Consider the following 17,123-nt stretch of genomic DNA (forward strand, 5'->3'; position numbering starts at 1 on the left):
GAATCTAATCATTTAAGATACTGGAGCACTTCTACTTCCTTCTTTTTTAAAAAGATATACTTTAAATATAAAAGTGTCAAAGTTCCAAACAGTTTATTCTCTGGCTTTCAGCCAGAGCTCTCCACTCTTTGTGGCAAAGCACTCATCTGTTTGCTTTCACAGTGGGCTGTAATGAGACCTGCAGTTGAAGCCCCAGGAAGAGCAAGCTCTAAGCAAGCTCTGAGCAGGACCCCTCTTCCACAACTGCTGGCATTCCAAGCCTTCAGGCTATGCGAAGAAGCACGCCACGAGCCCCAGGCATTTCAAACAAAGCGATTTCTAACATTTTTCCTGCCTGCAGGTTTTGAAAGAACGCAGTCATGATGCAGTTGTTTAAGCACTGGTTTTTGGCTCTGGTCTTCTCAGTGTTTGTAAAAAAAAACATTCCAATATCCAAGTGGCCTAATGATAGTACTGGCAAATTACTGATCATGAAAAACTATTTTAAAAACACAGAATAAGCAAAAATATTGTACACTCCCTGAATGGACAGCTGTGAAAACCATATATTATAAAAATATTTGAATTTAAGGCCTTTATTTTTTACAATATACCCACAGATGAACTGGCTACATTTATAATTTCACTTACAGATCAACTGTTTAGATTTCCATAAGTATTTCCAATGTTATAAAAAATAGATTGGATTCCATCTCCTTAGCAAAATACCCCCTTCGTAAATGCTGAAAAGACATTTGCAGATGAGATGGTAACTACAGATATAAATTACTTTGCACTTCGTCTTAATTTGTTAACCAAGTAAATCTTGGGAGAGAGGAAGAAACAGAAAATTGGGAGCAGTTAGACACTCTGAGAAACTCAGATAAAAGAATCTAACTAGGTAGGAGATAAGAACACCCAAAGCACAAATTGTTCTCTTATACTGAAAATATAAGTGCCTATAACAGCTCTGCTAATTATGCTAGAGAAGTAGGGATTTTAAACAAATTTTCAGCCAGTGTTAGGCAGTTAACAAATCATTTAAGATTTGATTAGCATCTTGTCAATCTATATAAGGTCAAGAAATCAGAGAAAGAAAGATTCCAGTTTGTCTCTTGTAAATCATAGCTCTTAGAGATTCTCAACCCCAGGTGTATGTTAGGAATCAGACAGGCTGCTTCAAACCAAACCAAACCAAAATTATGCTCGGCCTCACACCCTGAGAATCTGGTTTAATTGGTTTGAGGTGGGGCCTGACAAATATATCTATTTTAATTTTCCATGTAGTTCTAATGCGTAACCAAGGTAGAAAACTTCATTTACCCAATACTCGTTGAATTTATTATATGCAAATTATATATTCTTTGTATATTAACCTAATTTAAAAAATACGTAAATCATATTTATACTCCATCCCCCATCTAAAAATTGGTGACCTAGTATAAATGTTTAAGACATGTTAGCACCTTTGTTCTCCCCTATTTTCTATTTATGTGTACATATATCGCTGTGTGCCTCTATGTTTAGACTTACCTAGAAGGATTTTCATTAAATTGTTGACCATGGGTTTTTTCTTTGGCATTAAGACTTAGAAGAATTTTTCGTTTCTTCTGCACTTTGGTTTTTTAAAATACGATGTATCATTTTATAAAAAGGGTACCTTTAAAGTTTCAATTTCAAGACACTAAAGCTCTCATCTTAAAATTTTAAAACAATAAGTTAACACTTTTATCTAAAGCCAGAGGAGCTAGTAAATGTATTTAGAAAACTATATTTTTCAAACCTTAGACATACATACTATGAGTTATTTCTGATGGAGTTTTTTCTTCTCAAATTCAAAACAACAGTCTTATTCTTAATAACAGAGGATTTTGACAATATGTAATATACTTACACAGACTCTGCATCCTTTTCCTTTTTAATTATCCCTGGCAAACCAAAAGTCTTTCTTTTCCTTGGTTTTACACCTTAAAATAAATATATGTTGTTACAGAAAAAATAACCGTTGCTGATCAATATATTTATGAATACATTTTGTATCTTGACACATAATTTGCTTATGTCAATACTAAATTTGGATGCAAGAAATAGAAGTGTCAACTGCTAAACCCTAACATTTGAATCAGAGTCACAATCTGTTTAGACTTTTCTTAATTTAATATAGTCTGTTATGCACCAAAAGGTTATAGAACATTCACTTGATCAATAAAATTCTCTTTTCCTCTAAGTCTCCCCTAAATTACCTCAGACAAAATAAGCATTTGGAGATGTCTTAAAACGTCAAAGAAAGTACATTATTTACTAAATTAGATTCTGTTATAAATGCAGGTCAAGTCTTGTTTCCTGTCTGGAAGGTCACAAAATATAAACGTGTTGTTTTAAAAAAAAGATGACACAACAGTGTCATTAACAGTAAACACGGAAAACATATGGCGTACTTTTGCCCATATATTATCTTTAATATAAACAATGTTGTAAGCTGATTCTACCATAAATGAGAAACAAAGATCATCTTTGTTTTGCCTAATATAGCAGTTCTTCCTCCCTCTTCTTGCATGACAAATTTATTTTTTAGAGATCAGTCATGCTATTGATTGTTGATGGAATTCAGCATTTAAAGCTTAGCTGCTTACTCTGACAGCCAGGCATACCTAAGATAACTCCGCACCATACAGATGAGGAAACTCAAGGGTAGTTTTTTTGTTTTTTTAACTCAATGTTATACAGCTACTAAATACTATAGCCAGGATTATAATTCAGATGTTTTAGAACAGGGTACTTGCTTTCATACAAAACTAATTCCCTAAATCATACATTTGTATAAGCATGTTATAATATTTTAAAACTCAAATACATTTTTCTTCTCACAGAGTATTATTTACTATCTAATTTTTTTTTTATTTCAGTTATTTATTTGAGAGAGAGAGAGAGTACAAGTGGGGTGGGGGGGAGAAGGGAGGGAATTTCAAGCTGAGCAAAGAGCCTGAGGTGGGGCTCCATCTCACAACCCTGAGATCAGGATCTGAGGTGCCACCCAGGTGCCCCTACTATCCACATTTTACAACAAAGAAAGCTGAAGTACAGAGAACTTAAATAATTATTGCTTACAGGAACTTAAGAAGTTAGGAACTATAAGTCTAGACACCAGGGCACCTGGGTGGCTCAGATGGTTAAGCGTACAACTCTTGATTTCAGCTCAGGTCATGATCTCACTCCACTTTACAACTTGGGGTTGTAAACTCAGGTCATGATCTCAGCTCAGGTCGTGAGATCTAGCCCAGCATTGGGTTCCACACTGGCTGTGGCACCTCCGTAAGATTTTCTCTCTCCCGGAACTAGAGTGTATTATGCTAAGCGAATTAGGTCAGTCAGAGAAAGACAAATACCATATGATTTCACTCATATGTGGAATTTAAGAAACAAAACAGGTGAACATAGGGGAAAGGAAGGAAAAATAAAATAAGATAAAGAGAGAGGGAGGCAAACCCTAAGAGGCTCCTTTTTTTTTTTAAGATTTTATTTATTTATTTGAGAGAGTGAGAGAGAGAGTGCACAAGTGGGAGGGGATGGGCAGAGGGAGAGGGAGAAGCAGACTCCCCGCTGAGCAGGGAGCCTGATGCGGGGCTCAATCCCAATCCCCGGGATCATGACTTGAGCCCAAGGCAGATGCTTAACTGACTGAGCCACCTAGGTGCCTTGTGACTCTTAGATACAGGGAACTGAGGGTTGCTGGAGGGGAAGTGAGTGGGGGGATGGGGTAACTAGGTGATGGGCATTAAGGAAGGCACTTGATGTAATGAGAACTGGGTATTACATGCAAGTGATGAATCACTAAATTCTACCCCTGAAACTAATATTACACTATATGAGATCTTGAATTTAAATGAAATCTTGAAAGAAAAAAAAAAATTCTCCCTCTCTTTCTCCCCCTCTAACCCTCCCTGCCCCACCCCCATCTTAAAGAAAAAAGTCTAGGCACCAGAGCCCCTGATTTCTCCAATGAGAACCTTATACACAACAGCAAACCTTTTCTCCAAATTCTTACATAAATGTTGGAAGAAAAAAATAGAAGATTGTTTTCAAATTACTTCTAGTAGCTCACAAAGTGAGATACATAAAATATGACAAAAATAGGTATCTCTTAGGTTTCATACTATGAAAATCATCCATTTAAACAGGAAGAGGGGTAGCTGGCTGGCTCAGTCAGAGGAGCATGGGACTCTTGGTCTTGGGGTTGTAAACTCAAGCCCTACGCTGGGTGCATAATATCTTTAAACAAACAGGAAGGGTTGTGAACCCTTTCTCCAAGTCACATCATCACTCATTTTGAATGACAGTAATAATAACATTAATATATAACCTCATTAATTACTGAAATGTTTCTCACTTTAGAATAAGTCTACTGGGGCCCCAGGTGGCTCAGGCGTTAAGTGTCTGCCTTTGGCTCAGGTCATGATCCCAGGGTCCTGGTATCGAGCCCCACACTGGACTCTCTGCTCAGCAGGAAGCCTGCTTTTCCCTCTCCCACTCCACCTGCTTATGTTCCCTCTCTCGCTGTGTCTCTGTCAAATAAATAAAATAAAAACTTAAAAAAAAAAAAGAGTAAGTCTTATACATAAATGTGTAGTGATCATTTTCATATTTATGACGAGAATGTTTAAAATGGATGTCAATAAAGAAAACAATCTCAATGTATATTTGAAAATAAATACATGTTGCGGCGCCTGGGTGGCTCAGTTGGTTAAGCGACTGCCTTCGGCTCAGGTCATGATCCCAGGGTCCTGGGATCGAGTCCCACATCCGGTTCCCCGCTCAGCAGGAAGCCTGCTTCTCCCTCTCCCACTCCCCCTGCTTGTGTTCCCTCTCTCGCTGTGTCTCTGTCAATTAAATAAATAAAAATCTAAAAAAAAAAAAGAAAGCTCAGCAGACAATTAAATTTCTTAAAAAAAAAAGAAAATAAATACATGTTGTATTTAATCTTTTAAGATTTATACTCTAACACACTCAATATTCCTTTGGGCAAACCTACTGTTTATTTATTAAGTAAAGAATATTATCTGGAGGTCTTGAAACCACATTCAGATGTTCTGTATCACTCCACAGACAGGCTGACACCAAGGGATAACAGCCACTCTTTACTTATTCAATAACAGAAGATATTAGCTAGTTAACACTATTACAAGTAGTCAACTTACCTTCAACTGCACTAGCAGGGTCACACTCTTCAAATTCAATGAGGCCTAAACAAACAAAAAAACAGATGAACAACTGCTAGTAAAAATTAAAAAGAAAAAAAGGCAAGTTGATGGAAAGCAATCAGATCAGATCCCATTACAGCTTTTTTAACTGACCTGACATGTGTTCTAGTGTTATCTGATAGCATTAATTAAAATATCAATAATTTTAAAATTCAAATAATCCTAACAGTGACAAAAACTGAGACGATCCTATTATTATGATCACGATTTACTGAAAACCTTTTATATATGATACTATAGAACCGGAGACACAAACCTAATCTGTAGTTTCTGCTTTCAAGGAGCTTGCAGGATACTTGAGAGAAAACAAGCATAATAAAAGGCAGTTGCTGAATCCCTGGTTTTGTTAATGGGGAGGGCAGGGGGACCAACATAATAAATACTACTAGAATGTAAGCTTGCGAATTTGTCTGTCTAGTAGACGACTGTGAACTGGCAAATAATAGGTCTTTAACAAATATCTGCTGAATAAATAAATGCACTAATTGCATAGTAGCTAGGTGGTGATGCTCTAACTGTACGGTGGGTCAAGGAATGTGAACTTGTAGTTTGCAGGTAATGGGAAGAGTTTTCATGTGAGGTGATACACACATGCCCCTGCAAAGTGGCTTACAAGAAAATTAATTTAGCACTGGTATGGGGGATAGACTACAGAGAGGAAGAAGATGATAAAATAGAAATCAGCTGAAAAACAAAATAGCCCTAAAATAACAGATCTGCTAAGACTAGCCTTAAATCCCATATAATGGTATATTTCATTTACATGGAATACTAAATTATTTAGGTAGTAAGAAAATTAGCAAAAGCATGAATCACTGTTCTACTGAAACATCCCCAAAGCTAAGTATCAGACTAAAAAATTATCTTCTGTTAAACTGTCATTTTAGCCCTGTTTTTTAATACTTAAATTTATGCAAGTCCAGTATTTTTCTATTAGCAATAATCGTGCCTCGGATAAACCTCATTGGCTACGATACTGCCACTGCACAAAGCTAAGTCCAGTATTTTTCTGAAATAACTTATGAATGGTAATAGGTTCAACATATTATTTCAAAAAATTTAAAAATAGAGCTTGAAGAGTAGAAAATGGAAGATTTTGTTATTGGTTCTTTTGAGACGTTAAGTTTAACTGTACCTATGATAGTTCATAATCAGAGTTCTCATTGATGATTCCATTACAAAAGAAAGGCACTGATTAACAAGAAAGATTTCTCTACAAGTAGGAACACCTAAGAATACTGGCTAAAATGTCCTTCTTCCTGATCCCAAATCTAAGGTCTACTTCTTCAGTTCCGGTTTCTATTCAAATACAGTACTTTAACATTTAGGGATAAGCAAAATACTTTTAAAAAAACTCAAAGAAGTGAGTTGATAAACAAAGTCCTAATCAATTAATTAGCAATACCTTTCTTACTACAGTATTCTTATGATATATATCATGTGACCAAAAAAAAGAAAAAAATACATTCACTACTTCCACCCAAAAAAGCCTTAGAATCAGAACATGGCCTAATTAAAAATTTAAAGACTTCAAGTCCACTCTGCAAATCTGGAAGCTACGAATTCATTATACTGAGCTTGTTGTAAAAAAAAAAATCCATTAGAGGCTTAAGTTAACAATTTACAAAGAGATGAAACTGAAAGATCTATAAAGGTAAAGAACTGTAGTATGTCCATCTGATAATTAGCAACTAGCTGATGTAAAAATTATGAAGAATGAAATATCTCTACCTAAATTACCAACAGTTTATTATGTATTATTAGCTTTATCACTTACTAATAAACCTTAAGAGACTATGACAACTTATCAAATAAATCTGAGAGCTCCTACAGTTACATATCACATAATCTGTGCCCAGTAACTATTTACAGAATCTCAATTACTCAGGCTATTATGGGTTTATTCTAGAGAGGAAAAACAAAACAAAAAATTAATACCAAACAAATTGCATTATTTACAAATATTTTAAAATAGAGTATCTAGAAAGACTTTTATAACATTATCTTAGCAAATATGATATATTTTTAAGATCTTTGGATGCTTTCAGATAAATGGAAATAGCAAAGGCACCCCTTAACTCTACCAAAGTTCCCTCCAACAGAATTGTACACTTTCTTCTCACAAAACCTTTTTCCTATACCAGATATATCTCAATTGCTTTTCCCTTTATCTTTTCTAAACACCCTCTTAAAATTCATTTGGAATAGGGAAATGTCCAATAAAAATAAACTGTTCAAAATCACAAACATTTCTGAAATATAAGATGCCAGATCCTTTCAAATTGTAAAATACATATAAAAGTTTTACACTGAGTACCTTCAGCACATAAGCTTTTCTATTAAAGACAGAAATGTGAAGTTTCTGGTATAGTAAAACTAAAAATACCTTTAAAAAATTAACTCATGCACGAAAAATATTTCTTTATTGAATGGCACATGTTCCACATGCCACTTCACACGGCAAAGCTGTGCGTGCCTGGCTCTGTGCCAGCTGCCAGCTCAGCTGGATATCAATGCGCATTCTGACCCCCTTGCAGCATGTCACTTCTGAAATGTTTCACAAGTAGAAAGTTTATTCAGCATCTCCCTCAAATGAAGTCCACTGCCCATCATTCTGCTATTTAATCATAAGACAAGTTACTTTTTTTGACAGTCCCAAAGCCAGAGTGAGACTCAGAAAGAATAGTTTGCTACAACTGGAATCTCAACTGTTTTAGGCTCAATTAATTCTGTTGTCAAAATAAATAACTGCTCTTAGCACTTAGATTTTAGGCTGGGCCACAAGGGCAATTTAATTTGTATAAAAGCAAATAAGACCATGTTGGCTCTGTCTCCAGATGCTCTTTTACACATTATATAAAAATGCCATCATGAGTTCAATTAAAGGCAGACCTCCACGAGGTCAACAATAAAGTAAAACAATTCTTACAGAGGATTTTTCTTTAATCATCAGGTAGGAATAAATTATTGCTACAAAAAAAAAAAGAGAAAGTCAACAACCTAAAGAATTCATCCAATTCTAATTTGGATCAAAACTTTTAAGAAATGTTACAGGAGGAGAGACAATTTAACAGCAATCTTCAATCAACACATTTTATGGATGAGGTACAGTATTTTAAAAAGTAAAACACTTAATAGTTCCCACTGTTTTGAAACCAATTCTAAATCAGGGCAAATTTGCAACTCTATCTAGTTAATAACTGGCCTGAAAACTGAAATAGTAAGTCTGGGCTACACAAATCAAGCATTTTTCTGCATATGCCCAACTCAAAACACAGAACACTTGGTTCTATTAGAAGCCAAAATAAAATGTATGAACATGCCCAGATCCCAAAGTCTAATATTAAGAATGATGATAAGAGGGGGTAGGGAGGGAACTATGACAACAGGAGAGTGGGAGGGAAGGAGGGGATGAGGTGGGGAGGGGAGAGTTAGTCATAATAATGGAAGTCAATGACTAAATTTTCAAGTTTGCTCCTGGGCCTGTAGAATGCCACACAGCCACATTCCTAGATGCCTGGGACGGTGAACTCAGGCAAGCTAACATGAAAAACAACATCAAACTCCAGCTTATGGTGATGTACAAAGGGCATGGAGGCTCAAGTTCTGGTTTTGCCACCTGCTTGCTGGCTAATTACCTTAAACTAGTTACTCTACTTGAACTTAGGTCATGTCTTTTTTTTTTTTTTTTTTAAAGAGAGAAAGAGATTGAGAGCATGAGCTAGGGCATGGCAGAGGGAGACTCCCTGCTGAGCACGGAGCCCAACACAGGGCTGGAACCCACAACCCCAAGACTCATGACCCCAGCCAAAATCAAGAGTCGGACGCTTAACCGACTGAGCGATCTGGATAGGTCCCCCTAGGTCATATCATTTTCATAAACGCTATGGTAGAAAATAACCTTTTGCCGTTATTTGCTTTTCCTTTCTCTACAAATACCCATACACACATACAGTTTTTTTTTTCTTTTTTAGCTTGTTAAATCATTTGAAAGTTAAGTTGCAACATTAATTCCCCTTCACTTCAGGAGTATTTCTTTTAATAAAGAGCTTGTAGAAAGAATTCTCTCAATCCAGTGGTTCCAAATCCCAATACCTACTTGAATCTCCTAGTGCAATGCTCCCTGCTTACGAATCATCTAGAGAGCTCATTAAATCACAAATTGCTGCCCCCACCTCCCCAGTGTCCTATTCAGAAAGTCTAGGTTGATGCTCAGAATGTGCATTTTTAACAAACTCCCATGTGACTGTAGATGGTCCTGGGATCACACTTCGAGAACTACAGTCTGAGGGAACCCTTGGGTCCATTGCCAGATAATTCACTAATCTAGACAGTGCTTCTCCAATTTTACTCTACATATAAGCTGCCCAGGGATCTTATTAAAATGCAGATTCTTTAAATAAATAAAATGCAGATCCTTTTTCAGTAGGCCTGGGTAGGGTTTGAGATTCTGAATTTATAACAAGCATCCAGTGATAAAATGCTATGGATTCTGAACAATGGCTGCACATTAGACTCCGGTAAGTTTTAAAATATAGTGGTATCAAGGATCCACCACCTTAGACCACTGAAATCAGAATTTCTGGGGCAGTGAACTGTCTATACATTTTTTTTAAAAAGAGACTGGCGGGGGGGGGACCAAGAGGGAGACACAGAGACAGAAAAAGGAAGGAAGGGAGAAATGAAAAGGAAAAGAAAAATTTCCACTACTGATTCTCGTATGTTCCCAAGGCTTAAGAATCAGTGATGAGGCAAACTTAGGAACCACGGTCTTAAATGAAAAATAGTCAATTTCAATACTGAAATTTCAGTCACTGTAAAACTTCATAAACTTTCAAAATTTCATCTAGTTCTCCAAACACAGAATCTTAACAGTGAAATATAATCTCCTACATATCCAAAATCTGACACTACCTCCATATCTGACATACCTCCTAGACTGAGTCATGTTTTTACCCTCTGTGATACTGATAAAACCTAGGGTGATTATACCCAGCTCACTCTATCTCTTTCCTGGGAACTTCCTCCTTCTCCACAAGTGGTACAGAAGCCATGTTTATACTATATGACCTAGTCAGAACTGACTAAATTAGAAAAATTACCTGATCCAAGATTACCTGGACCAGATTATTTCTCCCAGAAATCTGTAAAGGGACTACAACCTGGGTTAATTCTGAGCTGTGGCTGCAATTAAAGAACAAATAGAAATACCTAGAAATTACAGAGAGGTCACCTTATGTCACATGCCTGGAAAAACAAAGAAAGCCATTGTGCAAAGAAAAAAATAAAGCAGTAGAAATAAACAGAATGAAGGAAAAATGATACTTAGGGTTCCTACAGGTTTAGGTTTCCTTCTGCAGCCTGGCTATATTCCTGATTTTGGAGATCTCAGTTTCTTTCCAATAAATTTCCTTTTAAGTTCAAAGTAGTTTAAGCTAGCTTTTTACATATTGCAAAAAGGACTAAAACTCTGCCCTTGTTATTATGCACATGTAAAAACTGTAATCAGCTTACCTTACTTTTTTACTTCTATTTTGCTGCCAGTGTTTATACATTTAACATTTTTAGTGGCTACTTCAAATTAATGAAATAAGCTTTTCTTAAACAAAGCCTGCTCACATTTTAATCTTTACTTCACAATTTAGGATTATTATTATAAGAATCAATTACTATGCTGTGATATGACTGCAGATGGAGTTAGTGCAAGGTATCAGAATAAATCATTTCTGAACCCAAAAAGAAGAGCAGAATCAGCTTTTGAAAAAAGATTATATATTATTATGAGGTACACAATTCCAATGCAGTATGACACACCTACTACTACATCCCATAGAAAGTATACTTTCTAACACAGGGGTAGGCAAATATTTTCTGCAAAGAGTGAAACAGTGAGTATTTTAGACTTTGTGGGCTATAACATCTGTCACAACTCCTGACCTCTGCTGTTATAGTACGAAAGGTGCCACAGACAATACATAAACAAGTAAGTGCGACTGTTCAAAACAACTTCTATGGACAATGATATCTGAATTTTCTACTTTTTGTGCATTACAAAATACTCTCTTGATTTTTTCTCCCAATCATTTAAAAACGTAAACCAAATTCTTTGCTTGTAAGTCTCTACAAGCTGCTATAACCCAACTCAAAAATAAGCAGCACCAAACTTAACTCAATGGCCATAGTTTGCTGATTCCTGCTCTAAAAGATATAGAAGAAAATCATTATCAGGTTCCATATACATCCCACGGGCAGAGTTCTATGCCTCTGCCCTGAGTGGCTAGATACAACAGGTAAACGTATACTTCTTCACAGAAGTTTTTTTCTATGTTACTTTTTTTTTTTAAGATTTTATTTATTTATTTGAGAGAGAGAATGAGATAGAGAGAGAGCATGAGAGGGGAGAAGGTCAGAGGGAGAAACAGACTCCCTGCTGAGCAGGGAGCCCGATGCGGGACTCGATCCCGGGACTCCAGGATCATGACCTGAGCTGAAGGCAGTCGCTTAACCAACTGAGCCACCCAGGCGCCCTCTATGTTACTTTTTTAGAGAGCTCTTTTCTTTTACTCTCTATTTGTGCTAATCTACATTATCTTCTTTCCTAATCATCATCATGAAAGAGGAGGATTCCTCTAAGTCATTCCCCCAAGCTATGAAATAGGAAACGCAAGAAATCACAACCTAACTGGTGTGGTCTGTGGGTCTTTTGTCTCTTCTTAGCTATTTTTAATTTTGCTTTCTACACAAGCACTTTGCTTCTCTGATTTAAAAAAAAAAAAACACTTTGGTTGGGGGAGTGGTAGGAAGCTCTATTTGTACATTTGGCATTATTCCAAATCCTTGAGAGCTCTACAGAAAGATGACCTTAGATTTTTAAAAAATTATTTGCTTTACCCTATATTTTAAAATAAAAAACATAGGGATGCTGGGGTGGCTTAGTTAAGTGTCCAACTTGATTTCAGCTCAGGTCGTGATCTCAGGGTCCTGGGATAGAGCCCCCCCACTTTGAGCTCCACCCTCAGCAAGGAGTCTGCATAACAGTCTCTCTCCCTCTCTCTCTGCCCCCCCCCACCACTCACGCCCTCACACGCACGCGCTCTCTAAAATAAACAAATCTTTGGGGCGCCTGGGTGGCTCAGTCAGTTAAGCGTCTGCCTTCAGCTCAGGTCACGATCCCAGGGTCCTGGGTTGGAGCCCCGCATCAGGGTCCCTGCTCCTTGGGAAGCCTGCTTCTCCCTCTCTCACTCCCCCCTGCTTGTGTTCCCTCTCTTGCTGTCTCTCTCTGTCAAATAAATAAATAAATCTTTAAAAAATAATAAAATAAAATAAATCTTTTAAAAAAAATAAAATAATAAACATAATATAGAAGCTAAAATTCTCCAAGTATTTAAACTAATCAATCAATTTCATTTAGCCAGTATGACCACAGGAATCTTATTTTTCCTTTTTCATTTGTGGCTGTTTTTCATGTGTACCTTTCTCAGGATTTTCATATTTTTATCTTTACACAGCATAATCCCTGGAAGTCCTCAAATGAGAGCTATAAACCTATATTATCATATAATGAAAATACAGGTAAGTTTTTAAGCAAAATCTTTTATTTAAACATATTATATACTGGCCTACCAACTTTTTAGGTTATTTATCCTTTTGTTTCTTATAAATGTAAACTTGCTTAACTTTCATGAATTATAAAAAGCATACAGCAAAATTAGCAGAATGACTATAAAACAGGAAACTCCAAAAATATGGTTTTAATTTCCTTTGGCAACTAAACTACATGAGAATGGCCAGACATACTAGGATGTCATTAGAACACAGAAAGATATTCACAATTAAAAAACACCTGTTTATTCATAACCCTTCAGACCACAGGCACTTTGATATTCAAAGCATCTACTTACACTGACTCTAATTCCAGAAGAGCCAGTAGTACTTAAAAAGTAATGACAAAAACAGTGTGGAGGTTCCTCAAAAACTTAAAAATAGAACTACCATATGATCCAGCAATTCCACTTGTAGCTATTTATCTTAAGGATTCAAAATCACTATCTCAAAAAGATATATACACTCCCATGTTCACTGCAGCCTTATTTACAATAGCCAAGTTGGCGTAACAACCTAACTGTCCACTGACTGGGTAAAGGAAATGTGTTGTATATATACAATGGAAAATTACATAGCCATTAAAAAAAAAGAAAGAAATCCTGCCACATGCAACAATATGAACGGACCTTGAGGACATAATGCTAAGTGATTAAGTCAGAAAAAAACAAATACTGTATGATCTCACTTATATGTGGAATCTAAAGAAAACCAAACTCACTGATACAGTTAACAGATTGGTGGTTGCTAAAAGTGGGAGTTGGGGAGTGAAGAGTGGGTGAGATGATTAAAGATGGTCAAAAGGTACAAACTTCTATTATAAGTCCTGGAGATGTAGTAATAATACAGCACGGTGACTACAGTTAACAACACTGTATTGTGTATTTGAAAGCTGCTGAGAAAGTAGTTCTTAAAAGTTCTCATGACCAGGAAAATAACTGTGTAGGGATGTATGTTAAAACTTATTTTGGTAATCATTTCTCATATACATACATCAAATCATTACATTGCATATCTAAAACTAATACAATACTATATGTCAATTATATCTTAATTTTTTATTTTTTTAAAGATTTTCTTTATTTGAGAGTGTGTGTGCGCGCATGCGTGCATGAGTGGGGAGATGGGGAGAGGGAGAGGGACAAGCAGACTCTGCATGGAGCCCCATGGGGGCTCAAATCTCACAACCCTGAGATCACAACCTGGGCCGAAACCAAGAGTCAGACGCTTAACTGACTGAGCCACCCAGGTGCCCCATCTTAATTTTTTAAAAAGTAATGACAAAAACAGCACTTCATATAATAAGTAGCATAAAAATAGTCTCAATGAATAGGAAAAAAAGTTTTAATGTTCTCAAAGTGTTTGATTTACATAGGAAAATTGGACATAAAGTTAAAGGTTGTATCTTTGAATAACTAAAGAAAAAATGGTCATTTTTCAGCACAAGAAAAATAGGTTAATTTTTAGATATATAAATTTTTTAACAAACTTGTTTTCTTTTTAAAATATAAATCCCACAGGATGAAAACTAGTTTAAGAAGGAATTCATCCACCAGAGAAGGCCCTTACAAAACAAGAGAAATAAAATATTAACAGCAATTAGCAGTTCACACAATTGAATGTTAGAATACATCTCACAAAACAAAATCCTTTAAGTCTATGAATTCCATACAATCAAATGCAAATTTTTAAGTATATTATTTTTCTGAGAAACACAAAATTTTCATCACTGAAATAGGCCCCCAGACTCAATTTGTTCAGGTGCCCATAAGCTGAACAAATACAAAGAAAGAGCTATTAACTAGTCACCCATAGCAAGCCAACTAGAGAAGTAATATTTATTCCACCCACTCCACTCCGACACCATTCTTTCTTTTTAAAGTTAGTTCTAGGATCACTTTTTTTGAAAATCAGTCATTTATAGTCACAGTGTCAACAGTCACCCTAAAACAGTCACCTAATTCTTGGCTTAGTGATTATTCTAAGAAAGTCCATGTCATCACCATTCCTGGCCTTACCATTTAGCTACAGGGATCTTCTACATGTCACAATATATCCTGAGGCCAGTAAATTTAAATTTATAAAAGAAACAGTATCTATTAGTAGCTACCTACTTATCAGAAATGTATTAGTTTTAACATAGCATTTAAGTATTCAATAAATGTTACATTATCTCATATAACCCTCAGAACCCCATGAAGAAATACTATTATTATCCCCACTTTACAGATGAGAGCAATGAGGCTTAAAAATTTCACTGCTAGTAAAGAACAGACCACAAACTACAGGGCTAAGTAATACTACAGATAAGAAAATAACTGAAATTTTTAAAAAGATTTTATTTATTTTAGAGAGAGAGAGAGCATGTTCAAGCACAGGCTGGGGGAGGGGCAGAAGAAGAGGCAGCGAATCCCAAGTGAACTCCACGCTGAGCACGGAGCTGGACTTGGGGCTCGATCCCATGACCCCTGAGATCATGACCCAAGGCAAAACCATGAGCCAGACACCCAACCGAGACCCCCAGGTGCCCCTAAAATAACTGTAATTTTTATTAGGATAATTAGATTCAGACAGTTGTAAAAAAAAAAAATACAGGGAGATTCCTTGTACACTTTGCCCAATTTCCTGCAATGATAACATTTTGCAAAACTACAACATAATGTCACAAACAGGATACTGATAATAATACAATTTACTGATCTTGTTTAGTGTTCTAAGGCACTTTTAGTCGGGCAATACAGCTTTGCTTTTATCTATCAGCACTTCTCAATGCTCTATATAAAAACTGTATTTGTTCTCCAACTGTTTTTACCTCTCTTAACTGGTCTTCACTTAAAATTTAATCTTTTTTTTTTTTTTTTTTTAGAGCGAGACAGGGGGTCGGGGCAGAGGGAGAGCGAGAATCCTAAGCAGGCTCCACACCCAGCACAAAGCCTGACACAGAGCTTGTTCTCACGATCCTGAGACCATGACCTGAGCCAAAATGAAGAGTCAGACGCTTAACCAACTGCGCCACCCAGGCGCCCCATAATTTAATCTCTTTATAAGGAATTTTAGGGTTTAACACTTTTCTGTAGTTACATATCTCAACATCCTCATTCTCTTTATATATGTGAACTTACTCAGTTCTATTCTAATTTCTCCAAAGCACAGGCCCTGGTGTCAAGAATCCTGGCATTTTACCATCTGCTCTGCCATGTACTAACTTCGGCAAATCATTTAACCTTTCAACATTTCCCTCATCATTAAAATGAGAATAATAGTACCTACTTCAAACAGCTGTTGAAGATCAAAATTTGCCTGCAAAGTGGTTGGCACATTACATGGCAGAGAGTAAGTCTCACTAAACTTTAACCATAATTATGTACTAGTCCTCACCAAGACTCTTCTAATAGCAACAGCAAATCTATCCACTGCAACCTTCCCAACATCCTACCTTTACTATGATATGTCCATTTGTTCACTCACTCAACCAAAATGTACTGTTCACCCATAAAGAAGATAAACAGATGAATCAAATACAGAACTTTTATTCACATCTGCACAATTATTAAAATTTAAGGTAGACAGCACCAATAACAAAGGAGGGGGAAAAAAGTACAGTTCAAGTTCTCTGGCACTTTCGATGAAGTAGCAAATGACCTGGGTATTTAAGAGTTTATTTGCTTGACAAATAGGAAGACGTGGAGCAGGAAGGAAATGGGATATAGCATTTCCTAGAATAAGAATATAAGGGCAACTAAGGTACCAAGAAGGAAAAGGGGCATGTATAGGAAACAGCAAGCAGTTCCAGTTGGCTACAGTGAAGGCTAATAATAGAAAAACTAAAGACTAGTCAGAGCAGATCCTGAAAAGCTTTAAATCCAAATCCAGAGCCTAAATTTCATTCTGTCTATAATGAAAAGTCAAAGATTTAGGAGTAGTGCAATTATAAGTTCATAATTGTATAGTCAAAATATGAATGTGATGTATAACATGTAAAATGGATTAGAGAAGAAATCTCTACTGTCCCAGTATTCAGAAACAAAATGCTGCAATTGAACAGGTAGGTAGAGAAAGCATGAAAAGAAAATTTGAAGGGAAAAATATTAAGTGAACCAATGATTTGAAAATTAATAAAATCTGAATAGAAAAAGTGAAGAAGATTTAGGTTACAAGCCTTAGTTCTGGGAACTGTACTAAAGAAAAATGGCTCCTAGACTTCCTGACAAATCACTTAACCATTTTCCTGAATTCCAAACCGTATTTTCTTTACTAGGCTGAATTATTTTTACCTGTAGAGTG

At 36.2% G+C, this 17,123-nt stretch overlaps 1 protein-coding gene and 1 pseudogene across 1 annotated transcript in view; both read right to left on the reverse strand.

Moving 5' to 3' along the window:
• Positions 1–17,123, reverse strand: part of FCHO2 (FCH and mu domain containing endocytic adaptor 2) — a 108,499-nt gene that overhangs the window by 45,101 nt on the left and 46,275 nt on the right. The window contains exons 7-8 of the mRNA XM_073905269.1: positions 5,175–5,219; positions 1,874–1,946 (exon numbers count right to left, since the gene is read on the reverse strand). Coding sequence (XP_073761370.1) covers positions 1,874–1,946; positions 5,175–5,219 — 118 coding nt within the window. The remainder of the gene's footprint in view (positions 1–1,873; positions 1,947–5,174; positions 5,220–17,123) is intronic.
• LOC112839729 (U4 spliceosomal RNA) lies at positions 6,076–6,231 on the reverse strand (annotated as a pseudogene).

Source organism: Callorhinus ursinus, unplaced genomic scaffold (genome assembly GCF_003265705.2).
Source record: "Callorhinus ursinus isolate GAN/ISIS: 27379988/994484 unplaced genomic scaffold, GSC_fseal_2.0 scaffold23, whole genome shotgun sequence".
NCBI classification, from domain to species: Eukaryota; Metazoa; Chordata; class Mammalia; order Carnivora; family Otariidae; genus Callorhinus; species Callorhinus ursinus.